Consider the following 20,024-nt stretch of genomic DNA (forward strand, 5'->3'; position numbering starts at 1 on the left):
GATATGTAGGCTGCCTAATAGCAGTAACAAGGAAGAATTGTGAAATTTCTCTTAATATTTATAAAAGGAATTAAAGATTAAGCCATACATGTTTGGAAAGCTTATTAAGTCTACTTTCCAACAAAATAATCAAAATGGAATTTGGAGTTTCCTATGAATAATTGAGTAATTTTTATTAAAAGGTATACATATGGCAACAACATATTACGTGGTTTGTAAAAATTATTATAATTAATCCATAAGGAATCACGAGATGGGCCATATATGGTTAAAAGCTTATCTAGTCTAGTTTCTAATGCATTAAGAAGATTTTAATTCTAAATTGGATATCTTAAGATATGATCATTTTCGTGAAAGTAGCACAAGTTGCCATAATTTGTTACTTGAGTTAATTCTTGTTTAACTTAATTATTTTGGAATAAGTGGTCTCAAATGGGTTGATTAATTATTGTTATGATGAAGTTATCTTGAATAGGCCATTAATTATTTGAGAGAAAAAAATTAAGTGGTGGAATAAGAAGGAGGTAAGTAAAATCTCATACATTTTACTTGTTTTCAAATCTATGTATATATATATATGTTTCTAAATGAATGAATGTTTTATTTCATTATTTTCGATGTATGAAAATATCATCAAGCATATGATTATTTTATATTTCTCTATATAAACGATGGATTATGCTTATGAATGAAATGAGAAAATGATTTATGTTTAGAGAATGATTTTATGATAGTTATGTTTTTTACATCCCTAAGAAGTGAGATCATCGATACCATAACTAATTCTTTGGCCTTGGCTAATGGGTAATAGTACTTAATATAGATATGATCATATGGCTCTACTAACAGGTTATAGTAGTTAGCATAAGGTCCTAGCTAGCGGGTTATAATTGTTAGCAATAATCATGAGGATAAAATTATCGATACGACTAATGTCAAAGGTTATAGTAGTGATCGTAGCTAATAATAAATGAATGATAATGGTGATTTATGATGATTTTTACAATTTGATCCATGATTTGATGACATGTTTTGATATTAATTTATGATATACTAAATGCTTGACAGAATGTTAATTTTTGAATTATTTTTGACATTATGAGTTGATGAATGTTTTCGAAATGATCTATGTAGTACATATTAAAATGATATTTGATTCGGTAAGGTGTATGAGCCTATAATTGCTAAGCTGTGATTTGCTTATTCTTTTTTTTTTTTTTTTACAGATGATATGAATGATAAGTATGATTAGTCTTGTAAGAAGCTAGAAGAATTTAAGCATTGGAAAACTATTTAGAGAATATGATTTTATGAAGTATTATTTCTTTTTAGTCTTAACACTTGACATTGGTAGTTTAGAGATATGTTATTTAGTTATTTTATAGATATTAAAACTTATTGAGAACCTTATTTTATTTGAAGATTTTTCAATGGTAATATATTAGGCTTCGTATTACTTTGAGGTTTTACTTCAAAGTAATACGATCATGTTATGTCTCGATAGGTGTGACATAAAGTGGTATCGGAGCCAAAGGTTAAGATTTGAGAGAAGAAAGAATTGAGTTATAGTTGGTGTATAACTTAAGTATTCTTAGTATTTACACTAATAAGATTCATTTATTCCATTTTGATTGCTTATGAGCTATTTTCGTTGGTACTAATTTAGGTGAGAATAAATGCTGAAAATGAGACACTGGCAAACTTTACTAGTTGGAGGAAAAAATTGATAAGAGAATAGATGAATTTGAAACTACCAATGTTCGAGATGAGCAAATTAATATTGAAAATGCTTCTAATGCTCCTACGATGTAAGATGATTTAGATGAAGTATGTCAAGTGATATTTAATTTGATATAACAACAATAGCAGACATAAAAAATTTGCAACAACATGAGATAACTTATGAGTGGTTTCGACGGGTTAACCCATTTTAGTTTGAGGCAGCCCTGATCCTTTAACTGTGGAAGCTTCAGTTAAAAAGTTTAAAAAACTCTTTAAGGCAATGTGAATGTCTAAGGATTTGAAGTTGAGTTTAGCTATCGTTCAACTAAGAGAAAATGCTAAGTACTGGTAGGATACTATAAATCTCACATTTGAAGATTCAGTCAAGCCTTTGACTTGGAGAAAGTTTAAAAAAATTTTCTTTGATCAATATTTTTCAGAGTCAATGAAAGTAGAAAAGGAGAATGAGTTTCTATAGTTATAACAAAAGCATGATATGTCTGTGCTAGAGTATGCCAACAAGTTTAACGAGTTGGGATGTTTCTGCACTCACATCATTAACTCAAATAGAATAAGATAATATGATTCAAACATAGGTCAAAGTCATGTAGTCGATCTTGTTTGTCTTTTCATATAATTGATAGTTACAAAGATGTGTTACAATAAGCATTGAAGATTGAGTCAGACATGAAAGATATGAGTAAGAGAGGGATGATAAAAATTGCTCGAGGTTTGAGAGAGATCAGAGTAATCATCAAAAGAATGTAAAAAGAAATGTAAGTAAGAAATAAGGGATAAAATCTAGCACTAACTTGAGAAATGTGATTTTTACAATCGATTTCATTTTAGACCATATCTTAGGAAAGTAAAAGTTTGCTTTAAATATGAGAAATATAGGCATATTACTTGAGACTGCCCAAACAAAAAGAATAATGCTGTTAAAGTTAAACCAGTAAAACAAACACAGAAGAAAAATGCTAAAGATTTTGTTTTAACTCATTAGGATGCTAATACAAGTGACAATATGGTGGCAAGTACTGTTCCCATTAATCATGTCAATGCCAATGTTCTATTTGATTTTAGTGCCTCTCATAGCTTTGTATCTATCAAGTTTGCTATATCATTGAGTATTGAACCTGAGAAGTTGAATGAGCCTTTATATGTTGCTATTATTGTGGGCAAAATTATGTATGCTGATATTATTTATAATAATTATGTTATACATATAAGGGGTTGTGAACTACTAATGCTAGAATTTAATATGATCTTAGGGTTGAATTGGTTGTTTGTACATCATGCATTTATTGATTGCTATGGAAAGAGAGTAGTATTTTAGTGTACAAGACAACCAAAACTTGTATATGAAGGTGATCATTTGTGTTAATCTCAAGTTCCATGCAATCTTTAAAAAAAGGGTGTCAAGGCTACCTCGCCTATGTGAAAGACACTCTAATAAATGTAGGTTCATGATTAGAAGATATTTTGATTGTTAGAAACCTTTCTGATGTTTTTCTGAAGACTTTTTTGGCCTACCCCCTAATCAAAAAATTAAATTTGAAATTGATCGTATCCCTGGAACTGTACCAATATTTAAGCCTATTTATCATATGGCTCCATCTAAATTACATGATTTAAAGGTACAACTTTAAGAACTATTAGAGAAAAAGTTCATTCATCCTAGTATGTCACCTTGGGGAGCTCTTGCGTTGTTTGTTAAAAAGAAATATGGGAGTTTACGCTTATGCAGTGATTATAAGGAGTTAAACAAAGTGACTGTAAAGAACAAATATCTTCTTCATCGAATTGATGACTTGTTTGATCAATTACAAGGTGCAAAAGTCTTTTTAAAGATTAATTTAAGTTCTAGATATCATCAGTTGAAGATTAAGATAGGTGATATACCTAAGATTGTTTTTTGGACTAGGTATGGCCATTATAAAATTTTGGTTATGCCTTTTGGATTAACAAATGCGCCTGTTGCATTTATGGATATGATGAATAAAATCTTTAAGTAGTATCTAAATCAGTTTGTTGTTGTTTTCATTGATGACATTTTAGTTTATTCTAAGAGAGATGGAAAACATGAGAAACATTTGAGGATTGTACTATAAACTTTATGGGATAAACAACTCTTTGCAAAGTTTAGCAAATATAAATTTTGGTTAACAAGTGTTGCTTTCCTCGACCATGTTGTTTCTTAATATGGGATTTTAGTTGATTTAAAAAAGAATGAAGTAGTAGTGAATTGGCCTTGCCCAATAAATGTGACAGAAGTAAGAAGTTTTTTATGCTTAACAAGTTATTATAGAAGATTTGTTAAAGTGTTTTCTTAAATTATTGTGCCATTGACTCGTTTAACTCAAAAACGAGCAAAATTTGAATGGACTAAAAAAAGTGAACAGAGTTTTCAAAAGTTAAAGCAATGATTGGTGTTAGCATTTGTCCTTACCCTACCTTTTAATTTTGGTAGTTTTACCATTTACAGTGATGCTTCCAATAAGGGGTTGAGTTGTGTGTTAATACAGAATGATAAGGTAATTGCTTATGCTTTTAGGTAATTAAAACCCTACAGATTGAATTATCTGACTCATGACTTAGAGTTGGTCATCATTGTGTTTGCTTTGAAAATATAGAGACATTATTTGTATAAAGAGCCTTGTACAATTTATACAAATCATTAGAGTTTAAAATATCTATTCACGCAAAAAAAGTTGAACATGAGATAGAGGGGATAGTTAAAACTAATCAAAGATTATGATTTAACTATCAATTATCGTCCAGGCAAAGCCTATATAGTCGCTGATGTTCTTAGTAGAAAGTCCATTGAGAGTATGGCTGCTTTGATTACTTCGTAACCAAAATTGTCAGAAGAACTTGAAGCACAGCAAATTGAGGTGATTGTAAAAAGAAAGGTGTTGTTATGGTTAGTTTGTTGGTTCAACCAACTTTAATTGAAAAGATAAAATTGACACAAAAAAAAAGATAATGAGTTGTACAAAATCAAAGAAAATGTACAGAATGATTTTCGATCAGAGTTTAAGCTTTACGAGGATGACACATTACACTTTGGAAATAGATTGTATGTACCAAATAATTTTGAGCTGAAACAAGAGATTTAAAAAAAAAACAAATGGGTCTCGATTCATTTTATATCCTGTAAGCACTAAGATATATAAAGATTTAAAAGTAAGTTTTTGGTGAAATAACATGAATCGTAAAGCTCAGTTTGTGTCCCAATGTCTAGTGTGTTAGCAAATTAAGGCTGAACACCAAAGATCATCAGGGTTATTGCAACCTTTAGAGATACCAAAATCAAAGTGGAAGCACATCTCTATAGATTTCATGATGAGATTGCCTAAATCATCAAAATGAAATAATGCAGTATGGGTAGTTGTTAATAAACTCACTAAATCAACTCATTTTCTACTTACCAAGTCAACTACTCCACTTGATAAACTAGCGCAATTGTATATAGATGAAATTGTCTGATTGCATGGAGTTTCAGTAAGTATTATGTTAGATAGAGATTCTAGATTTGTTTTTAACTTTTGGGTAAGCTTGTAGTGAGCGATAGAGACAAATTTGAAATTAAGTGCAACCTTTCACCATCAGACGGATGGGCAAACAGAGAAAACAAATCAGATTCTAGAAAATATGCTTCAAGCATGTGTGATTGATCTAAAAGGTAGTTGGGATGATTACTTACTTTTAGCAGAGTTCGCTTATAACAACAGCTACCAATCTAACATTGAGATGGCTCTTTTTAAAGCCTTGTATGGTAAAAAATATAGATACTCTTTATGTTGGGATGATGTTGGAGAGAAAAAACTTTTAGGGCTAGAATTGGTGTAACTGACTATGGAAAAGATTAAAGTGATTAGGGAGAGACTTAAAGCAGCATAAGATCATAAAACAGTTGGATAGACAAAAAAAAAGGAGTTGGAATTTCAACAAAGAAACTATGTCTTTTTAAAAATGTCATCTACAAAAGGTGTTATATGGTTTAGGAAGTGAAAAAAGTTAAGCCCACATTATATAAGACCATTTGAAATTCTCAATAAGGTAGGAAAAATTGGATAGCCTTGTCACCTCAGCTATTTGATGTGCATAATGTTTTTCATGAGTCCATGTTGAGAAAATATATCTCTGACCTAAGCCATGTGGTAGAGTATGAACTTTTAGAAGTTTAAGAAGATTTAACATACTCGAAATATCCTATTTGAATAATTGATCGGAAAGAGCAAGTCTTAAGGCATAGAACTATTCTCTTTATAAAAGTTTAATAGAGTAATCATATACCAAGAGAAGTAACTTGCGAAATAGAAGATGATATGAAGTAACGACATCCTTAGTTATTCAAAAATGAAGGTAAACCAAGTTTCTAGGACAAAACTTTTTATAAGTTAGGAAGAATGTAATACAAATAAAAAAAAGATTATTTTAAATATTTTTATAAGTGGAGGGACTTTTTAATAAAGAATAAAAAATGCATAGGATCGATTGATAAATAACCTAATTTCTTTAATATGGTTAACTTATTCTATTATTTTTGATCGATGATTGATCAAAAGAAAAATAAAAGCATAGTTCTTCTTACTTTTTTATACAAAAAAGACAAATTAAAGAGTTCCAAGTGAAGAGTAACAATAAAATCTATAAAGACAATTGTTTGTTAGATATGAGTAAGTAATTTCCTTCAATTTTGAAGAAATAATGTTGATTGTTAAGTCTTGAGGAGTAATTTGTAATAGAGAAACCTTAAAATTTTAGGAAATCCATTATCCCACTTTAAGATTAGTTTGAGCAAATCATTTAGACTTTAATTAGGGTCTAATTAAGTATTGAAAAAGTTTGGTAATATGATTTTATTGCTGTGAAAATAGGAAACATGAATTTGATAGGATTAGAAAGGAAAATTTCTGTTTCATATGAACCTTGATGTTTATAGTGATGGATTAGGATAATATTTTGTATTAAAGCTTAAAATACTGTTGTGATTGTTATATATCATTGGAAAGTTTGCCGAATTTGCTTTCCAATGAAAGAAATGAGAGTCAATTATGAGTTTTTTTATGAAGAGTAGGTTAATATTTACTTAAGTTTATGCAGGTTACCTAGTAGCAGTAGTAAGGAAAAATTTCAAAATTCTTTTTAATTTTTATACAAAGAATTACAAATTAAGCCATATATATTTGGAAAGCTTATCGAGTCTACTTTCCAACGAAACAATCAGAATTAAATTTGGAGTTTCCTACTAATAAGTACATAATTTTTATTAGAAGATATGTAAGCTGTTTGGTAACAGTATATAACGTATATTGTAAAAATTATTATAATTAATCCACAAGGAACAATAAGATGGGCCATATATGGTTAGAAAGCTTATCTAGTTTAGTTTTTAACGCATTAAAAAGATTTTAATTCGAATTTGGATATATTGAGATATGATAATTTTAGTGAAAGTAGTGTAAGCTACCAAAATTAGTTACTTGAGTTAATTCTTGTTTAACTCAATTGTTTTGGAATAAGTGGTCTCAAATTGGTTGATTAATTATTATTATGATGAAATTATCTTGAATAGGCCAGTAATTATTTGGGAGAAAAAACTAAGTAGTGAATCAGAAGCAGGTAAGTAGAATCTTATACACTTTGCTTGTTTTCGAATATATATATATATGTTTCTAAATGAATGAAAGTTTTATATCATTATTTTCGATGAATGAAAATAGGATTAAGCATATGATTATTTTGCGTTTCTCTATATAAATGATGGATCATGTTTATGAATGAAATGAGAAAATAATTTATATTTAAAAAACGATTTTATGATAGCTACTTTTTTTACATCAATGGGAAGTGAGATCATCGACACTAGAACTAGTTTTACAGACCTGACTAATGGGTAATAGTAGTTAGTAAAGACATGATCATACAGCCCTACCAATGGGTTATAGTACTTAGTAAAGACATGATTATACAGCCCTACTAACGGGTTATAATAGTTAGCGTAAGGCCATGGTTAGCGGGTTATAATAGCAATGATCATGAGGATGAAATTATTGATACGACCAATGTCATGAATTATAGCAGTGATTGTAGCTAATGATAAATGAATGACAATGATGATTTGTGATGATTTTTACAAATTGATCCATGATTTGGTGACATGTTTTGATATTGATTTATGATCTACAAAATACTTGACAGAATGCTGATTTTTGAATTATATTTGACATTATGAGTTGATGAATATTTTCAAAATGATCTATGTAGTATGTATGAAAATGATGTTTGATTCGGTAAAGTGTGTGAGCTTATTGTTGTTGAGCTGTGGTTTGCTCATTTCTCATTTTCTTTTTTTTTACAGATGATATGAATGATAAGTATGATTAATCTTGTTAGAAACTAGAAGAATCAGAGCATTGGAAAACTACTTAGAGAATAGGATTTTATGAAGTATTATTTCTTTTAAGTTGTAACATTTAACGTTGACGGTTTGCAGACATGTTATTTAGTTATTTTACAGATATTAAAACTTATTGAGAACTTTATTTTATTTGAGGATTTTTCAATGATTATGGATTAAGTTTTGTATTGCTTTGAGATTTTACTACAAAATAATATGATTGTGTTATGTTTCGATTTCAGGATGTGACACTTGTAGCATCCAATGCAAACTCAGTTCATCTCTTAACATCACATAATCCTTGGGAAAATTTGCACAATATAACAAGCATCGTCTTATTGTCGAGGGTAAATCATAGTAACTCAACAATAGAGGCCTAAACATATCTTTTTCTACTATTTCCAATTTCGAAAACTCACAATTCAAAACATCTAGCCATTCAACTCTACTTTTTTCTCGTAGCAAACTGCCTAATGTCTTAGCTGCTAGAGGTAAACCTTTACATTTTTTTGCTATTTCCTTCCCAACATCCTCTAAACCTTCACACTCACTTCCCTCCCTTTCAAAAAATGAACTTGCCTAATAATCATCCAACATACCTCGTCCGATAATCGTTCTAAAGGAAAGACACGAGATGATTCCAACACCTTGACAACGGAATCTTTACGAGTAGTCACGAAAATCCTACTACTCTTTTTGTAATGTTGGAAAGTAGCTTTTAGTGATTCCCAATTTCGGCCATCATCTGTCCACACATCATCAAGAACAAGAAACAATGTACTTGTTTCGATTTTCTCGCAAATTTTGTCCAGAAGACTTTGTAGAGAAATTGGATATTGGAAATTTGTTGAACCACCATCAAGGCCTTTCAGAATCTTTATTGCAATTTTGGACTGATCAAAAAAGTCCGAGACACACACCTATACTGTCTTGTCAAAGGATTTTCTGCGTTTAACATCATTAAACACCATTTAAGCAAGAGCAGTTTTCCCGATCCCTCCCATCCCTACGTGAGAGATAGTCTGAATGCAGCCTTCTTCACTAGTCTTGTTCAACAATTTCTCCACTATCTCTTTTTTAATCTCATCTCGACCATGTAACTTGGACTCATCGATAAAAGATGTAATCTCTACTCGTCTAGGTTGTTTGGTTTCTCTTTTTGTCAAATGATATCTCTCTTTCTCCTTAGCAATCTCATCTAGCCTTTCATTGATTCCCTTTATTTTGTTAGCAATGTCATGACGCCTAACAACTCGCAGAAAAGAAGAAGCCCATGAAGTTATATAAGTTTTCATCCTCTTGGGAATAGAAGCACTTACATCTAATTCAGGATCTGTTTGTAACTTGGAGAGTGCAGCGCTCCACTCATCCAACACGTCCTCCATGTCATAAGACACTTCTTTGAGCTGATCTAACCAACCTTTCACATTTTTCTGCACAATTTGCTTCTCCTCTGCATCTTCAAGCGCATCGTGGATGGCCTTAAAATTGCTTTCAAACTTTTCGACTTCTTTCTCAACATCTGTCACCAACTTCAAATCTTGCCGCCCATTCTTAATAGTGATATATTGCAGTGAGTTGCTCCAAGATGGAAGAGACAAGTGCTTCGGCCATTTTGTGAGAGAGAGAGAGAGAGAGAGAGAGATCACTTGATCGATTAGTGAAAGAAAATTGATGGGCGATTAAACCATCCAGTTCAGCTTTATTATAAAGAGGTAAAAGAGGGTGGTAGATTATCGGGTCAGTGAGAGCTGAGCTTCTCACATTCTTTCATATCGTAGCTTGCTTCGGAAAAGTGTAACACTCAACTGCAATTTGATATAGAGAGACAGACAGACAAACAGATAGAACCCCATATTCAACTTAGTTATATTTTCTTCAACATGGGAATATACAACAAAGGAAAAAAAATCTTTTTTTATTAGTACTACTGTTCGTTTCTTTGAAACATTGGTTGGTAGGACATTGTCGTTTGATGCATTGTTGTGCTGTACGTTATTTTTGGTAACGAGTAAAATTAAAAAATTTAAGTTTTTAAAAATAAATATTAATAAATTAATTTAAATTTAATTAATTATTAAAAATAATTTATTTTAAAAAACTCATTACTTTTAGTTTTATTCATTAATAAAATATTATTATAAGATTGATTAATCGTATATAACAAATATACATTATAAGTATATTAAATATATATTTTTCTAAACAGAGAAATTGCACTCAAACAAAAAATAAAGTTTACATTTTTTTTTTTTTTTTTTTGTAGTTGAGAAGTGTGGCATTCAGCTAATCCGAACAAATTGGGCTATATTTTTGGTCATCACAAGGCATTTTTTAATGCTATCATATATTTAAAATCAATTGGGATTTCTTTTATGAAATTAGTTGTTGACTTTATCATAATATGTTCATACCATAATTGATTTAGATGTTAATTCAGCTTGATTATAGTCATTAGTTTAGGATTTAATATAGAGACATTTTCATGTATAATAAAAAATAATAAAGGAATATCAAACATTTTTGTCCCTGCATACCAAGGAATAAGTCTTTGTTCGTTAGCACAAAAAACAAAAGGAGTTATATTTTTCGTAACTTGGGAATAATTAAGTAATAAGTCTTTGTTTGTTAGGATAAAAAATATTTGGAGTATTAGTTGACTTTGTTTAATAATACTACGTCTATTTGTTTTTTCCCCTTCCTTTTTTTTTTTTAAACATAGCATATAGGACTTCATGCTTTCCTTTAAGAGACGTTTGGTTTGGGTTTTATAATTTATTTATTTTTAGTTTATTTATAGAATGTGATTTTTAAAATTTTTTAAAACTTTTAATAGTGTATAGAAAAGAAAAAGTAAGAGAATAAGAAATTCTTCTCTCTTGAAAATTTTTTTTTATTTTGAAGAAAAAGTGAATTTTTTTTATTTGTCCTCATTAAATTGTATTTTCAGATAATATTATTTACTTTAAAAACATAATAATATTTTATAAAATATTATAAAAATAATTTTTAATATATTTTTAATAGAGATCACATATTTTAGATTAAAAATGTGATTTTTGTTATATTTTCAATAAAAATTATGTTTTTAAAAATCATGTGTTATTCAAGTGATGTTTTTAATGAACATAATGTACTATTCATGTGTTACGTATTATAAATATCATAATTAATTATTCATATGTTATTTTACGTATTATAAATGTCACGCGTTATTTATATATCATCAAAGACAATACAGTAAAAATTATTATTAAGTAACTTTATGTTTTCCTAAATCAAATATAAAAATCGTACACCCTTTATGTCAACAAAATCTCAAAATTACATTTTTTTTTTTCAATTTCACTTTCCCTTATAAAACCTAAATATATGTGAACGAAACGTACATAGAATAAATTTAATCTATATATGGCAACTAATCTTTAACCAAATGCCCTTAACTTCTAAATTATTTTGATTAGGTCTTAACCTTTTAAAGTGGTTTTGTTTTGGCTCTTTTTCAGTTTTTCACATTTCATTAACAATTGAGAAAATATCAATGTGACATGATTAGGGAGTATCTATGTAGCGTGCCATGTAAGCTACAATATATATAGACATTTTCAAAGTTTATAAAATTATTATTTAAAGAATAAAAAAAAAACCATTTTAAAAGTTGAGAACTCAAATGAAAAACTTGACGACTAAAATCAAATCAAAACAAAAGCTAAAGATCTTAAATGAAATTTACCCATTTCTTTTTAAATGAACTAATTGTAACCATCCAAAATAAAAGCTTTACATTTTCTAAATCAATTGTTGTTAAGCTAATCGCAGCCAAGGAAACATTTTATTAGTATCAAATCATCAAGCATATTAGAGCAATTTTTTTTATGAGGTTAGTTGATGATTATCTCCTAACATGTTCATACTATCATAGTATGCACCTAATAAATTTCGTGGTAACTCCCCAAGAGATCAAATTTATGGAAATAAAACACTTTTTATATATACTACTAAAATTTCCCTCGTTCCACAAGAAGAAGTATCATATTTTTTATTTTTAAAAGTCTAAATCAATAAACTTTTGAATTTAGTAAAATTTTAAAAATTATTTTAAATTAAAAAATTTTTACAAATATAATAGTTATTCTATAATTCTCTTTCCCCTTCCCCTTCTCGTTCTCTTTTCTTTTATAGGGTGTTTTTTTTTTCTCTCATCAAAAGATTCAAAATTTTTTCACCTTATTCTAAAAATATAAATTGATTGAACTAATCGGATGAATATTTATTAAAAAAAATAAAATCTAAAATAAAAAACAACACATTGAATCTATAAAAAAAATTTACAAAAAAAAAATATTTTGTAGGTACAAAAGATTCAAAACTATATTGAACCAACAAATTAAAATTTATTTTAAAAAGTCTAGAAGGCTAAAGCCCATTTAGCGATGTAATAATAAAAACACCCCCACAACTCAAAAATATTCCAATTACACTTTATCAATTATGAGTAGGAATATATTTACAAGAGGAAAGATCTATTTATATTAAAGTAAGAGTTATATATTTTTTTGATTTTTGAACTAAAAAATCAGGTTATTATCAGAAAAAAATGAGCTATTTTGGGTCACCCCAAGAATTTTATTTTTATTTTTATCATATATGAGCAATCATATTTAAAATCAATTGGGATTTTTTTTTAAAGAAATTAGCTGTTGACTTTATCATAACATGTTCATACTATCATTGATTTAGATGTTAATTCAGCTTAATTATGGTCATTAGTTTAGGATTTAATATAGAAACATTTCCATGTACAATAAAAAATAATATAGGTTATATAAAACACTTTTGGCCCCGCATACCAAGGAATAAGGGTTCATAAGCACAAAAAACAAAAGGAGTTACATTTTCCTCAACTTGGAAATAATAAAGAAATAAGTCTTTGTTTATTAGTATAAAAAATAATTGGAGAATTGGTTGGCATTGTTTATTCGTACTAGTTCAATTTGATTTTTTTTTTATAGCAGCAAGTTAGGACTTCTGCCTTCTTTTAGGGTAAATTTCATCTATGGCATCTAATCTTGGATTCTGATTTAACTTTGGTCCTTAACTTCTAATTTGTTTCCCTTAGATCTTAACCTTTTAAAGTGGTTTTATTTTGATCCCTTTTTCACATTTTTCATTCATAATTCAAAGGTTGAGCACTAAAATAAAATCAAAATAAAAGGTTAGAGACCCTAAATGGAATTTACCCTTTCTTTTAAATAAACGAATTGCTGCCATCCCATAAAAAATTTACATTTTTAATTAATTTTTTTATTCTGTTAAAGCTAATCCTAAGCAATGGATTTTTTTTATTGTTATCATATCATAATCCTAAGCATATTTATTTAAAGAAATTGGGATTTCTTTATGAAATTAGTTGTTGAATTTATCAAAATATGTTCATACTGTCATTGATTTATCATAACTTTCGAATAATAAAGTAATAAGTCTTTGTTTATTAGGATAAACAAATAATTGTAGTATTAGTTGGCTTTGAACAAGTCTTTGTTTATTAACGTAAAAAATAATTGTAGTATTAGTTGGCTTCGAACAAGTTTTTGTATATTAGGACAAAAAACAAAAAAAAAAGTTATATTTTTCATAACCTGGGACTAGTAAAGTCAAAAGTCGTTGTTTAGTAGGATAAATATTAGTTGGCTTCGTTTAATAGTATTACGTCTCTTTTTATAACAGAGTAGGTAGGACTTCATGCTTTCTTTAGGAAACGTTTGGTTTGGGTTTTGTAATTTGATTTTTTAGTGTGGTTTAGGTAATATACGATTTAAGAGGTTTTTAAAAAATTGTAATAATGTCTAAAAGGCAAAAAATAAGAGAATAAACAACTTTCATCTTTCTGATTTTTTTTTCGTATTTTGTAGAAAAAGTGAAATTTTTTCCATTTGTCGTTATTTAATTATATTTTTGAATTATACAAAAAATGTTATTAACGTTAGATACATAATAATTTTTTTAATATATTTTAAATAAAAACATTATATACATAGTTTTTAATATATTTTCAACAACGATCATGTTTTTACTATTAAAATTTTCATCTTTGTTAAAAAAAATATTATGAAAAAAAATTATATTTTACTTATCTGTATTTTACTTGTTGATATATTATGAAAAAAAATATAATTTTTAAATTTTCATAATTTTAACAAAAATTATGTTTTTTAAATAAAAAAACATCATTTTTGTTAACAGACACTACGTTTTTATGTGAGAAAAGAATAGTCTTTTTTATATTTTAGGCAACAAAATAAAATCCAAATCAAAAGTTAGAAACCCTAAATAGAATTTACCCTTTGTTTTAAATAAATGATTGCAATCATCCCATAAAAAATTACATTTTTCAATTAATATATATTTTTTAATTCTATTAAAGCTAATCCTAACCAATGGAATTTTTTTTGTTATCATATCATCAAGCATATTTAAAGCAATTGGGATTTTTTTTTTTTATCAAATTAGTTGTTGACCATATCGTAATATGTTCATACTATCATAGTATGTACACAACAAGGTGTAGTGGATCCTTCTCTGAAGAGAAAAAAAAAAAGAAAAAGCCATTACGGTGAGATGAGCGATGTGTGGATTTAAGGAGTGACAAAAGCATTAGCTTCTCCCTCCATGCGTTTTCCTCTATTCCACATCGAGAATTTAGCTGTTTTGTGTTTGAATTATAAACGGATTTGCAATAATAAATTCTTCTAAGTTTTGATTATTCTTTATTTTAACATCTTACCAGCGACCAAACCATCCTTTATGAGAGCCCACTTCACAATAAACTTTTATCATTGTGAAGCAAAACCTATCAAAAATAACATCCACAGCACTTTCATCTGAGAAGCAAAATTATAGCATGAAATTAATTTACATGTATGTCAGTTTATTAAAAGTATCCTTTTCAACTTATGAAATTTAAATATACTCAACTCTTTTAATTAGTTTTGACTTATAGGAGGCTAGGTAAAGCAACATAACAATATATAGCTTCTACTATTAAAAGCTTTTTTTACTCTGCAATTTCTTTTGGGATTGAACTTATGCAATTGTATTCACTCATCTTCCATGGAAACTCCCTTATAACCGACTCTCTAATTTTGTTTCTTTGTTCACTTCCATACTCCTAACAATTTTAAATTACTTTGACTATCCAAAAATTTAAAATTCCTACTGGGAACTCAAACCATATTATTCTCCAGGCTTTATAGGAAAATATGTATATCTCAAATTCAAATACTGAGTGAGAAGTGCTTGTTCTAGATCTAGGTATTGCTTGGTAAGAATGATAGAAAACAATGAAATGGAAAATTTGTTAATCCAATATTTAAAATTTATAACCCTTTTCTACTTTATAACTTAACTATTAGATTAACAAAATTTTTATCATTTTTACATGTAATATCCACAAAATTAGCATATGATTTGAATTATATTATATGATTTATGATTTTTAAAAAAAATATATTTCTTAAAATTTTATCTCCAACCCATGTTTTACCATAATTAAAACTTGACTCAATAGAATTTTAATTGACAATAAAATTATTTTATTAAAATACCTTTTGTTATATAGTGGTTTTATTTACTATATTTATTTTTGTCAGAAAGATAAATTGGGGATTTAACAGAAACTAACCCTTGAGAAGAAGAAAGAGAAAGAGAAAAGGTAAATCAATCCTAAAATCAATGAATAAAGTAAGATTTTACTCAAAACTCTTAAAATTTTTATATTTTCTATAATTTTTTATAAATCCTAACTTATATTTTATACATTTTTCATCTTTAAAAAAAATTTTGACAACTTTTTGGTGACAATCCGACGAAATTTTTGGTATCATTGGAAAGTTCTCTTTAAGACATTTCAATGATATGTGTGGCACTTCATTTAATTGAATAATTTGAGAGAATTTAATGTTCAAAGTTTTTTATTTTTTAGTTTTGACAATTACAAACACTCAACTTTGAATTGTAAGAACTCCCTACTTTGGTGACTGATTTGGTCAAATTTTAGTTGTCTTTTATAGTAAAAAATGTGAACTTTGTAATGAAATAATTGGTTTGTTCAAATGATATTTAGGCTAAGAGAATTAAAACCCCAAAGTAAGCTTCATAAATCTAAAACTCAAAAAAAAAGTTGAGCTATTTATGATAATTTATTAAATTGTTGCCTTCAAAACTTAGGTCTCTGGAAATCATTTTTGCCGAAACAAAATTTTAAGTTATAGTATTACGTCCTCACTTTAAATTCATGGCTTTTTTTGTCAATAGGAACTGAAGGATATTTGAGATTTTGTGGTTTAAAGTATGCAAAATTCTTATAGAATGCTAAAATTTCAGAATTAAAAAAATTTTGTTTTAAATTATTTAAAAAAAATTTTTTTGTCAATATTGGATTTATTTAGTTATAAATTAAATGAATTTTAGTTATGTTATTTTTAATGAATTCTTTTTACTTATTTTAATATATTTTTACTGTATTAATTCAAATTATTAATATTATTAAAGAACTATTAAATTAGATTCAAATTTATAAAAAATTATTATTATTGAATGTTAAAAATTAAATATTTATAAAAACATTGTATTACTACTGATTTTTATGCTTTAATTCATAATTTCATATTTATATTCAATTTTAGGCATTTGTTATATTAAAAAAAATTATTTTATGTGTTAAAAAAATATTTTTAAATAGTTTTGAATTGTCGAAAAGGTCGTCACATAATCCAATTTGTTTAGGATAACCCACCAGAGGTTTACTTTGTTAAATTTTTATATTTTTTATTAAATTTTGATTTTTAAATATTTATAAAATTATTATGATACTAAAAAAATTGAGTGATTTGCTGCTTAAGTTTCAGTTTAACTCAAGTCTTCTATTCTACTTTAACTTTCATTCTTAATTCCTAACTAGCTTCATTTAAATCCTTTGTCTTTTAAAGTTATTTCATTATGGTATTTTTTTTTTCATATTTTTTTATAAATAATTGAGAAAATATCCTTATAGCATGCTTATTGATGTGGAATGTTTACATGGCATGCCAAGTAAGCAATGACAAGTATAGACGTTTGTCAAAATTAACAAAATTATTTGAAGGAAAGACAAAATAATTTTAATCATTTTAAAAGTTAGAGGATCCGAATAGAATAATTTAAAGATAAATTGAAATTAAATTTTAATTAATTTAAAATAATAATTTATATTATTTAATAAAAAAATTTATTTATGAAATATATAAATATATAAGGTATCGATAGAGATAGTGCCATATTATCCATTCTTATCCTCGTATCTAATAAAAATTTAAAATTATATCAATCGTCATATCCATAATATAATAACTATGTCTATTTCTATTTTCATTAGGATAAAAAATATAATTCCTTATTAAATATGAATAAAATTGATATCTTTAATCCAACCCTCCATAAACTTGAGGATAGTGAGGGAATAAATGTATATCCTGATAAGCACCAATAGATCTGTTATAGTGGCTGAGTGATCCTATCAACACTTCACTACAAGAAAATGACAAATTAGTGGCAATTTTGTAGCAGCGTTTCATTAAAATATCGCTAGCTTTCGTGTTTTTATAAAACTTAAAGTGTTTTTTTTATTAAAATGTCACTAAATATTCAAATAGCGGAGTTTTAATTATAAACGCCACTAAAGACAAAAATTAATAGCATTTATCTACTAAAATGCCTTCAATAATTCCTTCATAAAAAATGGATGGGGAATTATTAAAAGCATTTTCTGTCATAAATGCCTTCAATAATTCTCTTAAAAAATTGAAAAAGATTATTGAAAGCATTTTTATCCTTGTCAATAAATCTACCAAAAATGGAATACCATTGTCAATTAAAGCATACGGTTGTTAACTATAAGGTAGTAGATTCGATTCCTCTCTTCAACATTTTTTTAGTTTTTCAAAAGATTATTCAAGGTATTTTTTTGCTAGAAACACCTTTAATAACTCCATTCAATTTTTTTAACAGATTATTCATGGCATTTTCTAGTCAAAAACGTCATAAAAAATGAAGGTGATTATTAAAGGCATTTTCTGTCAGAAATACCATCAATAATTTCTCTAAAAAATTGAAAAAGATTATTGAAGGTGTTTTTTACCAAAAATGCCTTTAATAAATATCATTGTCAATAAATCTACAAAAAATGGAGTAGCATTGTCAATTAAAGCTTATGGTTGTTAACTATAAGGTCGTAGATTCAATTCCTTTTTTCAACATTTTTTTTATTTTTCAAAGGATTATTCAAGGTATTTTTTGGCTAGAAACACCTTGAATAACTCCATTCAATTATGTTAACAGATTATTCAGGGTATTTTTTAGTTAAAAATGCCTTATAGTTAACAAATGCTGAAGGAATGGATCAAACCTACAATTTTATAATTAACACCCGTATGCTCCAACCAATAACACTACTCCATTTTTGACAAATTTATTGACAAGAAAATCTATTAAAGGCATTTTTGACTAAAAATGCCTTTAATAATTTGTTTTAATTTTTTAGGAGAATTATTAAATGCGATTTTAGTAAAAAATATCTTCAATAATCATCTTCATTTTTTATGAGAAGATTATTTAAAGCATTTTCTACAAAAAATTACCTTCAATAATAAAAGAATGGAAAGAGATTATTCAAGGCATTTTTTGCTAGAAATGCCTTAATAATCTTTAAAAAAATTTGGAGAGGATTATTGAACGTGTTTTAGCCAAAAATGCCTTAAATAATCTAAAAAAAAATCAAAAAGGGATTATTTAAGGTGTTTTTGACCAAAAATATCTTGAATAACCCCATTCAATTTTTTGTGAGGGAATATTCAAGGCATTTTTGTCAAAGAATACCTTGAATAATCCTTAAAAAAAAAAAAGGATTATTGAATGCGTTTTTTTTTTTTTTTCTTTTTTGCAGAAAACGCTTTGAATAATCTTAAAAAAAATAAAAGAGATTATTCTAGGCATTTTGGCTAGAAAAGCCTTGAGTTACCCCATTCAATTTTTTATAAGAGATTATTCAAGGTATTTTTGGCCAAAAATGCATTGAATAATCTCCAAAAAAATTGAAAGGAATTATTGAAAGCGTTTTTGGCCAAAATGCTTTAAATAATAAAAAAATAGAATAAGATTATTCAAGGTATTTTTGATCAAAAATGCCTTGAATAACCATATTCAATTTTTGTAAGAGATTATTCAAGATATTTTTTGGTCAAAAATAACTTGAATAATCTTAAAAAAAATATTGAAGGAGATTATTAAAGGCGTTTTTGGCCAGAAATACCTTGAATAATTCTAAAACAAATTGCGAGGAATTATTGAAGGTGTTTTTAGCCAAAAATAACTTCAATAATCATACTTTCTAACTGTTAAAATTTTTTTAAATTTCAAACTTGTGAAACCCTCTTTTTGCTTTTCTTTCCTTTACTCATTTATTTTATTTTTACTCATTTTGGATCACTTTTTCCTTATTTTTTGCCTAAGTTTCAGTCATTTTATGGTCAATTTTCATTTTCTTTCATTTTGTTTTTGCAAATTTCAAGTTAACTTTCTTACATTTTAAGTCAAATCCCCAAACTCTTTATCTAATTTGTTGTGTCAAATCCCTAAACTTCCTGTCTGATTTGTTGCGTTGCTGTTGCCATTCAAGTTTCATTGGTAAGCTCAATTTCAACATTGATAATTTTTAGTATTTGGCTTTTTTTTTTTTACTAATTTATTTTGTTATTATAGTTCTGAGTTTGATTTTGTTTGGTTGGTGAGAAAAATTCAAAATAGAATAAAAATTGAATGTTGAATTTAGTTACAAATACGAATGAAATTTTAGGTTTAGTTT

General features: G+C 27.1%; 2 protein-coding genes across 2 annotated transcripts in view; one reads left to right on the forward strand and one right to left on the reverse strand.

Annotated features, from left to right (window-relative positions):
- The window catches only part of LOC111316572 (prohibitin-3, mitochondrial-like), a 98,704-nt gene that overhangs the window by 46,213 nt on the left and 32,467 nt on the right, over positions 1-20,024 (forward strand). The window lies entirely within an intron of this gene.
- Positions 8,354-9,099, reverse strand: LOC149511788 (putative disease resistance protein RGA3). The gene is made up of 3 exons (XM_089754000.1): positions 9,055-9,099; positions 8,728-9,003; positions 8,354-8,683 (listed from the first exon to the last, which is right to left on the reverse strand). Exons 1-3 carry the CDS (start codon positions 9,097-9,099, stop codon positions 8,354-8,356), a joined length of 651 nt encoding a protein of 216 aa, XP_089610126.1.

The sequence above is a fragment of the Durio zibethinus genome, chromosome 24 (genome assembly GCF_047325235.1).
Source record: "Durio zibethinus cultivar Kanyao isolate XHJ-2024 chromosome 24, ASM4732523v1, whole genome shotgun sequence".
Lineage (NCBI taxonomy): Eukaryota > Viridiplantae > Streptophyta > Magnoliopsida > Malvales > Malvaceae > Durio > Durio zibethinus.